Source organism: Hyperolius riggenbachi, chromosome 7, assembly GCF_040937935.1.
Source record: "Hyperolius riggenbachi isolate aHypRig1 chromosome 7, aHypRig1.pri, whole genome shotgun sequence".
NCBI classification, from domain to species: domain Eukaryota; kingdom Metazoa; phylum Chordata; class Amphibia; order Anura; family Hyperoliidae; genus Hyperolius; species Hyperolius riggenbachi.
The window spans coordinates 300,024,186-300,037,145 of NC_090652.1; the positions used below are offsets into that span (position 1 = coordinate 300,024,186).

General features: G+C 43.6%; 1 protein-coding gene across 3 annotated transcripts in view; it reads right to left on the bottom strand.

The window, feature by feature from the left end:
- Positions 1–1,872: 1,872 nt before the first annotated feature.
- Positions 1,873–12,960, bottom strand: part of LOC137525178 (probable hydrolase PNKD) — a 137,244-nt gene continuing 126,156 nt past the window's right edge. Inside the window, exons 8-9 of one of the 3 annotated variants that reach the window (XM_068246071.1) lie at positions 4,394–4,509; positions 1,873–2,848 (exon numbers count right to left, since the gene is read on the bottom strand). In XM_068246071.1, coding sequence (XP_068102172.1) covers positions 2,675–2,848; positions 4,394–4,509 — 290 coding nt within the window. In that variant the 3' untranslated portion in view covers positions 1,873–2,674. Of the gene's footprint in view, positions 2,849–4,393; positions 4,510–4,633; positions 9,406–12,960 lie in introns of those variants that run through there. The other 2 variants (XR_011022884.1, XR_011022883.1) reach the window with 2 other exon arrangements.

Below are 12,960 nucleotides of genomic sequence, written 5' to 3' on the forward strand. Positions count from 1 at the left end.
GACTGAAGGCGGTGCTGAGCTCCGACATCATGCGCGCGCTATTGCCCGTAACCAAGCCCCAAGGAACATACGCCGTTTGGCGTTAGGCAGTCCTGAGGCTGCCGTCACGTCCATCGCTGTGACGCTGTCGGACTCGGCAAGAGTTTAAGCTGAATTAGTTAAACAAATGGACTTTTGCACGATAATCTAATTTCTTGAGTTTCACCTGTATATGGCAGCCTCCACATCCCTCACTTCAGGTGTCCTTTAATTCAATTGCTTTTTCTTCCACCTCAGTGTCTTAACAGCTTAGCAATCTTCGCCATGATTGGACAGGACACAGATGAGGGTTGTACATTTTTACCACTCAATATTTTTTTTTTTTTTTTAAGATTTTGCTGCACTGCACAAGGTCTCCCCTGGTTTCTATCCTTGGCAAAGTAATGTTAGGGTTTCCGAACCACCCCAGAACCAGCACTGCTGCCTCGGGTCACCTAAAGCCATTCTCCATACATGGTCATCAATTTTTACACATTTTTCAAAAACACATTTTTATCAGTAAAATGTCCATTTTAATTCTGAAATCTCTACAAATCTATACCACATCTTCAACAATCACACAACCCCTAATCGATTGCTAGGCTCGGATTCAGTATGTGCAGAACAGAGCAACCAATCAGATTTCAGTTTACAGTAGTCAGCACAGTTAGATGGTGGATCCTGATTGGATGCCAGCACACTCTACATCTTTCCACCACACTGCTGGTGTGAATGGGCCACAGGGGCTGGCTATTCTCTACGGCTGGGAATAAAAAGACTTCATAATGCAACAATCCTAAATCATACAGAGTAGACTTCACATAAAAGCATATTATAATGTAAAAAAAGCCAAGTACCTGTACATAAGAGATCAGCAGATGGTTTGTGAGAATGTGACCTGCATACAACTGAGGTGCCGCGTAACAAACACTGAGGTGACTCCACCTCCCAGCCAACAAAATGGCTGCCAGGACACATGTAGACCACAGGAAGTGACATCACTGCCATGGTTACAGACAGAATGACCAATACATGTATGCCTGTGAAGGTTTTTTCCAGGGACGGATCTAGACCAAGTTGCGCCTGGGGCAAAGTAAGGTTTTGGCGCCTAAAGGTCAGGTTTTGGCGCCTAAACTGCCATTCCCCATCCAGTTTTGGCACCTAAAGGTCAGGTTTTGGCGCCTAAACTGCCATTCCCCATCCAAATTTTGCCGCCTTTTTAAGAATTCAACAAACTGCGCCTGGGGCAAGATACCCGCCTGCCCCCCGCCCCCCCCCCCCCCCCAGATCCGTCCCTGGTTATTTCTCCAGATCATTGTATATCCAACGAAAATCATTAATTCAATTCAACACATATAGTATGTTAAAAAAGTGTCTAGTGGAAGCAAAAACATTTTCTTCTGTGGATTCATTAATAAAAAAACAAAAACACTTAGGATGTTAAATTTTTTTTTAAACCAGTTATATGAAAGAGCCCATTACAGAGGCAGCCATTTTGGAGACTGAACCCTAAGGCTGTAACTGAGGATTGTGTGTACGGCATGTTGTACCTTAGTGTGGATGGCTCAAGTTTCATAGTTAGTATTTTAGACATCTACACTATTCTTAAACACCCTCTAACCCACCCCTGTACACACACACACCACATACACACACCCCTGTATACCCCCCCCCCCCCACACACAGTTATGTATACACACACCACATACATACACACACCCTTGTATACCCACCACACACACACACACACACACACACACACACACACACACACACACACACACACACACACTGTTATGTACACAAAATCTGAAAAACCTCCCAAAAGCAAAAATGACATTTCTTCCTGCAAAATTATATAAAATAATACTTTAAAACAAGATTGAGCGATGCAGCCATCAGGTATCACTACCAGAGTGGGCAGCGGCTACAGTTCAGCAATTGTGTCAGCTTCACAGCAATTAACTTGTTTGTGGAGGGGAAGAGGGGGGGGTAGATGGAGAGAGAGCGCAAACCAGAGTGCGCAGGGAAGAGATAGAGAGAGTCAGAGATGGAGAAGAGAGAGTGGAGAAGAGCTGGAATGGATAAAGAGACGGGATGGGTGATGGATTAGGAGATTGTCTCTGGAGACAGCAGCAGAGGAACTGAGCAAGAGTGCCGAGAGATAGGATGGTTTCACATGTCGAAAGGGGGACGAGTGCAGATTAGAGTGCATCCAGGATGAGCGAGCCAGTCTTGTTCCATCCCTCAGTATCAGTGCTATATGTCCATCTCCACAGAGCTGTCCTGTGATTTGTCCATCTCCACAGAGCTGTATTGTGGTTGGCCAGATTCCCCCGTGGTTTTGTAGTGGTCATTATTACTTTGACTCTTCAGGTTTTGTGCCATTGCACATCCACTGGAGGGAAGCGGTTATACAAGTAGTGCCATGGTTACCAATCAGACAGACGAGGACTCCCCCCATCCTGCAGAGAGGAAGACGGTTTCTACCCGGTAGGGTTTAGTGTAGTCAGATTTATTCCCCAGCAGCGCAGAGAGGACGAGGCTCACAACACGATAACAGAGTGGACATCACAGATTCGGAAGAGGATGGACGACTGGCTGAGGGGGGAGAGGTCACTCTGCACAGCTGTCCGGTTTCCTCTAGGGGGCAGCACTATCTTTCCTTGAAGAGGTCTTTTCTCCGCCGGACTTCCTCCAGCACCCGAGCGCGGAAGTGACTCCATTCCTCGTCCGGCGCTCGCTGGAGGTCCAGTGCCAGGTGCAAGTCTCTACAGTGCGTGCGCAGGAACGGGTTGTACTCCTTCTCCTCACCTATGGTGGACGGGCTCTGCAAGGAGAAGACAACAACCATTAATACTCACATGAGGGTGCCTGCTCAAAGCTTCACCCACTTATGACACACTTATCTGGAATAAGCATGCAAGAATAATGGTGACCAGTCTTTCCATACTTCACTAGCTATAACAGGGGTAGGGAACCTATGGCTACATCTGGCTCACTGTTAGGGGTTGATTCACTAAGCTACATTGCTCAAGCAGCACAGCTTAGTGTGGCAGCGCAAGTAACAGTTTCAAAGTAGGCACACTACTGCTGTAGCACCACTAACTTACTCGCGCTACCCCAAAACTAACGGCCACTCCAATTGTCCCACCCTGGACCCTGTCAGGTCCAGTGACTTTGTAGGACGAGATCCCTGCACTTTCATTGGCCCAATTGGCTGCCTGTCACTTGACAGGCAGCTTATTGGGCCAAAGTGCAGTGATCTCATCCTACAAAGTGAATCAACCCCCAAGTCAGCTAGCTAATTGTACAAGCTGTTAGTCGGTATTTCTCCTGTCTGGCTCTTGGGGAAATTGCTGATGTTGCCGAAACCCAAGAGAAGCTAAAGACATGTCTGACACTTCTGCTGCCTGGCGGATCAACTGTGTACACATCACCATGGCAACGGGATGTGAGCCCTCTGCTGTGCAAGCACACTGTGCCAGTTTGAAACCTATTGTATGGGTCTCACAGAAATACATTTTAAAATGCGGCGTTTATGGCTCCCTCAGCCAAAAGGTTCCTGACCCCTGATCTGTAAGCTTGTTCCAGACTGACTTTTTGGTCCTTATTCAATTCACTTTTTCTATTGAGTTTTCTCGGAGGTCAGGCATGTCCAAGTCCGGCCTGGGGGCCGAATTCGGCTTCTGGTGGCCCCCACAGCCCTCTACAGTTGTCAATACCATGTGGCCCACAGGCCGTAGCTGTGGTGCCGCATGCAGGGCATAGGCAAGTTGGGGGGGGGGGGGAGGGGGGTGATTACTGGTGCCCAGAATCCCCCCTCTGACCGGGGCAGTGTCTGGGGACAGGCACTAGTTGCGATACCAGAATGTCTGCAGGCATCCTGCAACCATGTTGCTGCCTGCACTATGTGCCAGCCCGCCCGCTTTCTTTACCAGCTACAGATGTTTTTGTAATGTGCTGCGGAAGATCTCAGTGGCAATAAATATATCCAGAGTACATAGTCATGTCACTGACTGTCCTCAGAGGAGCTCACAATCTAATCCTACCATAGTCATAGCCTAATGTCCTACCATATTGTTATATTTTGCGTGGCTGAGAGAGACCTTTAGGAATCCCCGCCCCTCCTTAAAATTCCTGGTATTGCCCCTGCAGGGGACAGCAGCAGTAACAGGCACTGATTAGCCAGTAATCAATTGGCTGCAATGTTTTTTGCCCGATCTGATCATTTGCTTGACCAGAAGCAAGATCTGAAGTGAACATTGCATGCTGTGTGCCAGGCCTAAGAGACCCTTCAAGCCTCATTGCTCCAGTTCCTTACAGGAAGTGACCCCCCCAAAAAATGTCTCCCATGATACTTTGCATTACCCACCGCGCATTTCTTCTCCAGCCTCTGCTCAACGACCCACTGGAACTTCCTGTCCCGCACTGCGTTCTCCGGTTCCACCACAGCCGAGAATGCCAGGTTATCCATAGCGTACTCGTGTCCTGCAACAAGCGGAAGAGAGGGAGGGGTGTTACATGCAAACAGCTGTACAAGGCGGAGTGACCAAAGCGACAGTGAAGAGAAGACCTGGTGCCCATTAACCATTTCAGCCCGCGGATTTTTCACCTTATGCATCAGAGCAATTTTCACCTCCCATTCATTCGTTAATAATGTTCTGTTTCGAATTCCCGCTTTATGTGTGAGGCATACTCCAGAAGACCCAGTCTGTATAGCAGTATGACTCCACACTGATTTAGAAACCTCCACAGGCAGTTTACTCGATGAAATAATGACTCCAAGTATAATCTGTAGTATCTTTACTTGCGTTGAAAGCATACAAAGATGTTTTTTAGAGCATATTCATAGGTAAAAATATGATGCGACTACAAGCACAGCAGGATCTCCTCACTAACTGAACTCAACTGTTGCAGAAACATCTAGACAAGGCTGTTGAGCAGGGAGTTACAGTTGGGAAATGCTAAATAACTAAATCTTGCAGGGGGACTGGAATATACTAATACAAAGAATATAAATAATGTTAAATAACATTAAAGGAGGCTGTTGTGACAGTACACTCCCCGCTTGGTATCGGTAGATACCACTATATATAATACAATTTAACATTGAAAACTATAAGTATAATTAAGACTTGTAGAGAAGAGAGAAAACATAAAACAAACATTAATTCTTGAATGCAGATCTTTGAAGAATCTTCCATCACTGGAGAAAGGATGTAACTCAGTAGACTCGAAGGCATATCAGGCTGTTCCTTTGGATCGAGTAGATAAGACATCTTCATTTGAAGGCAGGAGTAAGACTGTCTCCGTGATGGGTCTAAACAAAGTCTTAACACTACCATTTCTTGCTGTCTTCACTTTCACCTTGCGAACCTTTCCATCATCGCTAGTGATTGCCTTTATAAAGTGATCATTCATATCGGGTTTGTTCTTCAGAATTTTTTTAAGTGAAGTTAGCCTAGAAATAACTTGTTTCTTGTTATTTGGAAGCCTAATTCTTGGTGAACGAAACGGTAAAGGAGCTACCCAACTGTTAGTTTCATCCTTGAAGAATTCATTATTCAAGATGTTTATGAACTCTATCCTCAATGGAAGGAACTGTCTTATTGTCATCACGAGTTATTTGGAATATAGTGTCACCAAAGTCTTGATGAGAACTGTTCTTACAACTGATTTGCTTTTGTAGATCGCATGAAGTCTTTAAACTGAAACTCTCCTGAACTTGAAAGTTAAAAGGATGTTTAAGTGAATGAAAGGTGCATTCAGATTCTCTGATGTTGGTCTTGCATGAGAACACATCATAAGACTCTTGAAATGTATTTAAGCAAACATCTCCTATAATGACCCATCCAAAATCTAATTTCTGTGCATAAGGGGCATCATTTGATCCATTGCATTGTTGTCGCACCTTATGGACTCTTGGGATATCTCTGCCTAAAAGAAGGAGAATCTTTGCATCATCATCAAGCGGTGGAATGTAACTGGCTATGTGTTTCATATGAGGATGATAAAGAGCCGCTTCTGGTGTAGGGATCTCTTCTCGATTGTTTGGCAACTGATCACATTCGATAAGTGTTGGAAGTGGAAATTCTGTGTTTCCATACTCAGATGCTACCACAAAACCATGTGCTCTTCTTCCAGATACCTTAACCAGGCCTGAGCAAGTTTGTAAAGTATAGGGCCAGGTTTCTCCTTGAATATTGAACACGTTGAAGAATTCTGGACTTGCTAATGAACGGTTGCTCTGGTCGTCAAGGATAGCATACATCTTCACTGCGCTCTGTGGTCGTCCTTCTGGATATACCTTGACCAGACATATTTTACTGCATGACTTTCTGTGGAATCCTTCTTCACATACCTCAATACATTTTGTGGATACAGATGCTGTCATTTCCTCAGTACTCTCCCCGCCATAACTTGGTGTGGTCTTTGAGGCTTGAGCAGTTTGAAGCACTTCTTTGGGAGAACTAGGATGATAAGCCGTTATGTGTTTATCACTGTTGCAGTCAAAACATTTGACAGGAACTTTACAGTCTTTAGCAAAGTGGTCTGTAGATGCACAACATCTATAACAAATATCGTGTTCTCTGAGGAAAGATTTGCGCTCTTCAAAGGGCATTTGTTTAAACACACGACAATTTCTAAGAGGGTGTGGCTTGTTATGAATAGAACATTGATACCTAGGATCATTTTCCTTGACTTGCTGTGGTTTAAAATCAGAGTCTTGAGAACTTGAGAAGATTCCAGTATTCTTGACATAGATAGAGTTCCGTGAGTCCTTAAACTTGCCTTGAGTATTGCAATTTAAAGGTGTTGAAGGAAGAACTGTAGTATCAAAAAATAAAAAGCTTGGGTCATTCTTTACAGTAGCTATGTCTCTAATGAATTTGGAGAAAAAAGAAAAAGGTGGAAAGGATACTTTATATTCCTGTTTATATTTAGATCCTTTCTTTGCCCATTCACTCTGAATATTCGGTGGCAACTTCTGTACAATTGGGTTTACACCATGAGCTGTATCCAAGTAGACAAGACCTGAAAGGTGTGGGTCTGCCTTGGCTCTTTCTACTTCAAGAAGAAGGTCGCTTAATTCTTGAAACTTGTGGTTGTCCTTGTTAGACAGTTTTGGGAAGTTTCGAAGTCTCTTGAATAAGGCAAGCTCAATAGCTTCAGAACATCCATAAACTCTCTCTAATCTCTCCCAAACTATGTTAAGACCCGTTGCTGGATCATCGCAATGAACAGATTTCAGTCTTTTAACTTGTTCTGATGACTGCGGTCCCAACCATTTGATAAGTAGGTCAAGTTCTCCTATAGGTTCAATCTCCAGGTTCTGGATTATAGTCTTGAATGTAGCTCGCCAACCTCTGTAGTTTTCTGGTTGATCATCAAATTTCGTTAGTCCAGAGTTAAGAAGCTCTCGGCGAATCATATACTTGCCAACTTCTTCAATTTCAGACTTTTCTGATTTTATTTCTGTACGTGGAAATGCGTCACCACTGCAGACAGTATGTGGCTTGTGCTGTTCCAGTGGTGATGGAGAGAATGGAGATGCAGATGCGTTTACTCCAGGCGAGGGTTTGATCTGTGTGATGTTTGGAGCATGGGAGCTTGAAAAAGACTGTGTTATGAGATTCATAGGATTTGTTCCAATTGGTTGTGATATTTCTTTGTGATTATATCTTGCTGAGGTCTGACAAGGTGTATAGATTTGTTCTCTTGGACTTGTAGTGTTGGACAGCATAGCAGAATCCTTCAAAGGTACAGTGTTAAACTGAGATTCATGTTTTAACGATATGCATTCTGGCTGTTTACTTGCTGAACAGGTAGGTGCAGAGACTTCAGCTGTAAGTAGGGGAGTATATCCATTGTTCTGGTTCAGAACAAATTGCAAAGTTCGTTTAGCAGGATCGTCAGCAGACTTTAGGCTAGGGTAATTAATTCCTTCTTCCTCTTCCACAGCTTGTTCGAAGACCTTTAACCTTGCTAGAGCTGCTGCTTCTTCTCTTTTCTTTTGCAGAAGTTCTAACTGGGCCTCTGTTTCTGCCTGCACACGTGTTGCTTCTGCCTGTGCTTCTGCCTGCACACGTGTTGCTTCTGCCTGTTTGCGTGCTGCTTCCGCCTGTTTGCGTGCTGCGTCCGCTTTAAGAGTCGATTCTTGTTCAAAGCAATAAGATTGTGCTTTCGCAGCCTCTGCTTCTGCACGGGCTTTGACTAACTGAATGCTTAATGCTGACCTCTGGGAGAGTGACTGCAGCGATTTGCTTGATCTAGTAAATCTGTGAGAGGTTGCTTGCACTGACGGTTTTTTTGAGTGTCTAGAAGAAATAGAGGTACAGGATGTAGTTTCGATCAAATTTGCTATCCTATTCTCTAACTGTAACTTGGCTTCCATAAACATAACATGTCTCTGTTGATCAGCAGTGGTAAAGTCATCCAACTCTTTTGACGCTTGATCTGTACTAACTTGCGATAGAAAGGAAGAATATTTTTCAGAGAGTTTCCTGTAATTTTCATATGTCTTCTTAAGTCTTGTAAGTGCATTGTTTAATTGCTCTCCATTACTGCCAGTCTTCTCAATATCAGATATGTGTTGCAGCGTTTTTATCCACAATTCAGACAGACTATGAAACATTCCTTCACTTTCTGCTTCATACCTCTCTCTTGCCTTTAGAGAAAGATGTATTGACCGCCTTGGTCTCTCAGGTAGTACAACATGTTTATCTGAATCATCTTGACCGAGCATTAATTCATCTTCCATGTTAATAGAATGCGCAGAAATAGACATGCTCTATGGTTGCAGATATGATGCTTATGAATCTTATAACTGGGTGATTTTTTTTTTTTTTTTTTTTTTTAAACTTAATAGCGATAGTCCCAAACAGAAGAAATGTACAATTTCTGAAGCAGTCTGTACTCACTGTATTCACTGTAGGAAGGCAGACAGGCAATTCTTGTACTTTTTTGCTGAACGTCTATTTACTCTTTGTAGACTTGTGTTTGAGGTGTAGCTAGGTAATCCTTTATCGTATTGCAGATCAGTCCTTTACTGATGAGATGACAGGAAATCCCATTACCTTCTTGCAGATATCATATTTTTACTGTTCTGTTTCGAATTCCCGCTTTATGTGTGAGGCATACTCCAGAAGACCCAGTCTGTATAGCAGTATGACTCCCCACTGATTCAGAAACCTCCACAGGCAGTTTACTCGATGAAATAATGACTCCAAGTATAATCTGTAGTATCTTTACTTGCGTTGAAAGCATACAAAGATGTTTTTTAGAGCATATTCATAGGTAAAAATATGATGCGACTACAAGCACAGCAGGATCTCCTCACTAACTGAACTCAACTGTTGCAGAAACATCTAGACAAGGCTGTTGAGCAGGGAGTTACAGTTGGGAAATGCTAAATAACTAAATCTTGCAGGGGGACTGGAATATACTAATACAAAGAATATAAATAATGTTAAATAACATTAAAGGAGGCTGTTGTGACAGCACAAATAACTTTATCACTACTTAACACAATTTATTGATCTATATCTTATTTTTTTCCGCCACTAATTAGGCTTTCTTTGGGTGGTACATTTTGCTAAGAATAATTTTTTTATAAATGCATTTTAACAGGATTAATAAGAAAAAACTGGAAAAAATTCATTATTTCTCAGTTTTCGGCCATTATAGCTTTAAAATGATCCACGCTACCATAATTAAAAGCTATGTATTTTATTTGCCCATTTGTCTCGGTTATGACATCATTTACATTTTGTCCCTATCACAATGTATGGCGCCAATATTTTATTTTCTGTTTTGCGTCCATCACTATTTACAAGCTTATAATTTTAAAAAATGTTCATAGTATACCTTCTTCAAATGCATATTTAAAAAGTTCAGACCCTTAGGTCAGAGTTTCCTAATCCTGTCCTCAAGGCCCTCCAACAGTACATGTTTTGCCGAAAACCACAAACATGTACAGGTGAGGTAATTAGTGTCTCAGCAGAGCTGATTAACCACCTTTGTGGATTTACAGAGTACATAGTCATGTCACTGACTGTCCTCAGAGGAGCTCACAATCTAATCCCACCATAGTCCTAGCCTAATGTCCTATGGTTAACGGCTCTGCCTCTGACACAGGAAACCAGGGTTCAAATCTCGGCTCTGCCTGTTCAGTAGGCCAGCACCTATTCAGTAGGAGACCTTAGGCAAGTTTCCCTAACACTGCTACTGCCTATAGAGCACATCCTACTGCTGCTCTGGCGCTTTGAGTCCGCCAGGAGAAAAGCGCGATATAAATGTTATTTGTCTTGTCTTGTCTTGTCCACAAAACATGCACTGTTGGTGGGCCTTGAGGACAGGGTTGGGGAACACTGCCCTAGGTAACTATTTATGTTTTGTTTTTCGTTTTTTTAATTGTAATTTTTTTTCCATTAAAAATTTCATTTGGGTAATATTTTGGTGTCGGAAATGTGTAAATTGTAATGTAAAAAATATGTAGATGTAGTTTTTTTTTTTTTGCAGAAAGACTGAAGCCTCTAGTTAGAGCGCTTCGGTTTTTCTGCTGGGGACACAGCTCAGTGATCGGGAACCATTCCCAGGGCTACCGGGGGACAGCACGGGGGCGCGCGCGAGAGCACGAGGAGGCGCGGCACCGCAGCAGAGCAGCCGCCCGGATGTAAGGCTCACGTCCGGGTGGCAGAAATGGTTAATGATGGTTTGTGAGATGCTAATACTGTATATTAACCACTTCACCTCCAAAGGTTTTTCCTCTTAAAAAAAAAACAGAGCAATTTTCACCTGTCGGTGCTCCTTCCATTCATTCTCCTATAACTTTATTACTACTTATCACAACGAAACCATCTATATCTTGTTTTTTTCGCCACCAATTAAGCTTTCACTGCGTGGAAGGGTTTTGTGAATGATGGCACCGTCTAATAGACTGATGCAGTCATTTACACGGGGACGTAGACCAATAAATGGGAACTGTGTTCCCATTCATTGATCTAGAACAGTGATGAGACCTTGACACTCCAGCTGTGGTGGAACTACAAGTCCCATAAGACATTGCAATACTCTGACAGCTCTAAGCATAACTTGGGGAGGAAGAGGCATGGTGAAATTTGTAGTTTTGTCACAGCTGGAGTGGCAAGGTTAGCCATCACTGATCTTGAAGCTAACGATCGACGGCGGTAACGAGCACGAGGGGTGGGGGGTGGGCGGGCGAGCAGTAACGCGTGGCAGGGAGGGACTGGATAGCTACGCCCCTGCAAGAATTTATGGGAACTTGCAGGGACTTAGTTACTCGTCCCGGGGGAGGGGAAGTGGTTAAACTATACCTTTACAAATTTAATGTAGCTTGAAAATGGACCAATAGAAGAGGCCCTGTAGCAACATACAGTACAACACAGTAAATTCAGGATACCCACTATTATGGTAATTTTCCTGGTTCCGGCATCAGAAACACTACCTATACCTATATATTGCTATGTAGCCCCGCCCTTACTAGTAATGCTTAGCCTAAGCTGTTTAGCTATGCAGATCTCTCCTCCTAGAGCATTCTGGGAGACCTAACATGATTTTCACTGGCTTTGGAATTCTCATACACAAACATTCTGCAGAGCGCACCTGACACGATTAAAGAGGTCACCAGATGTCAATATATTACAGAATGTAGATTAGAGTGAGGAATATTGCAAAAATACACAGTTTATTCATCATGTTATTTTCACTACAGTTCCTCTTTAGTGTATTATGTGTTGCTGTATAGATGTGTACAGTAAATATGTTGTGATTGCACACACTATATGAATTGACTGCCGCCGGGACTTTCCGCATAAAGTACTTTCTGTTTATGTTTTACAAGGTGGCCGGAGGTACCCAATTCTGAAACTATAACAGTACTGAGACGTTTTCACATATGTGGATCTCGGAAAGTCCCAAGAATCTGGCCGTTCAGAAAGCCTGTAAACTAACGGCTGCTGGTGCACCATATAGTCCAGCATGCCCTGTTGAGTAGTTACAAGTAGGCGTCAATCATATTACAATACCCCTATTTCTATCAAGCAGTTTTTATTGCATGCAAATTCTGATTAAGGGGAAAAATTGGCAGTGCTCCTGGATTAGGGCCCATCTGAAATGACTACCAACAGAGGCGTGCAGAGCACACCTTGTATTCAAAACAGATGCAAACTATGCACTAAACCCTAAACTGATTAAAACGGAATGCACATTTGAAATAACAAATGGATGCAGCTAGCCATAAGTACACTTTCTGATACAGGCTGCATCTGATTGACCAGCAGCATGGATGTGCAATGCCTAATTATATAGGCAGGTTACACAACTCGCATTTAAAACAGATGCAACAAAATGGATGATACTAGCTTTCAAAACAGTTTGCATGCAAAGTATTTCGTACTGGACTCTTCCACCACGTTGAGGGATTCTTCATGGAGGAGACCCTAAACTCTTAACAAACACAGTGTGAACCTGGGGGCAGATGGCCATAAAATGGTTTACACATTTAGAGAACAGGGAAAAATTGGCAGAGCGCCCGAGAGGGCTGCCTCGGCACAGAGCTCCAGTTCGTTTTGTCTTTTCTACTTATTTTTTATTGTTTTCTAGCTAGTTGTAGTACACTTTAGTTAGCATTTAGCGTATTTATTATTATCAGCTTACCCCCGACTCCACTCGGCTGCTGCCGAACTGCTCCTCTCACCACCTCGGAGGGAGACCTGACTGCGACCCACGTGGAGTCCGAATCGCAGCACACGGGACCCGCTCCCACCTCCAGTGCACACCGGACCCTCTTCCATGCTCCGGCACGCGGACCGATCACAACTTCCGCCTCCGCACGGGAGACTCTTCAGGGCACTACCCGACCACCTTCACTGCCACCTCGGCTGCCCATCCGGCCTGCAGCAGCAGCACAGGCCAGGC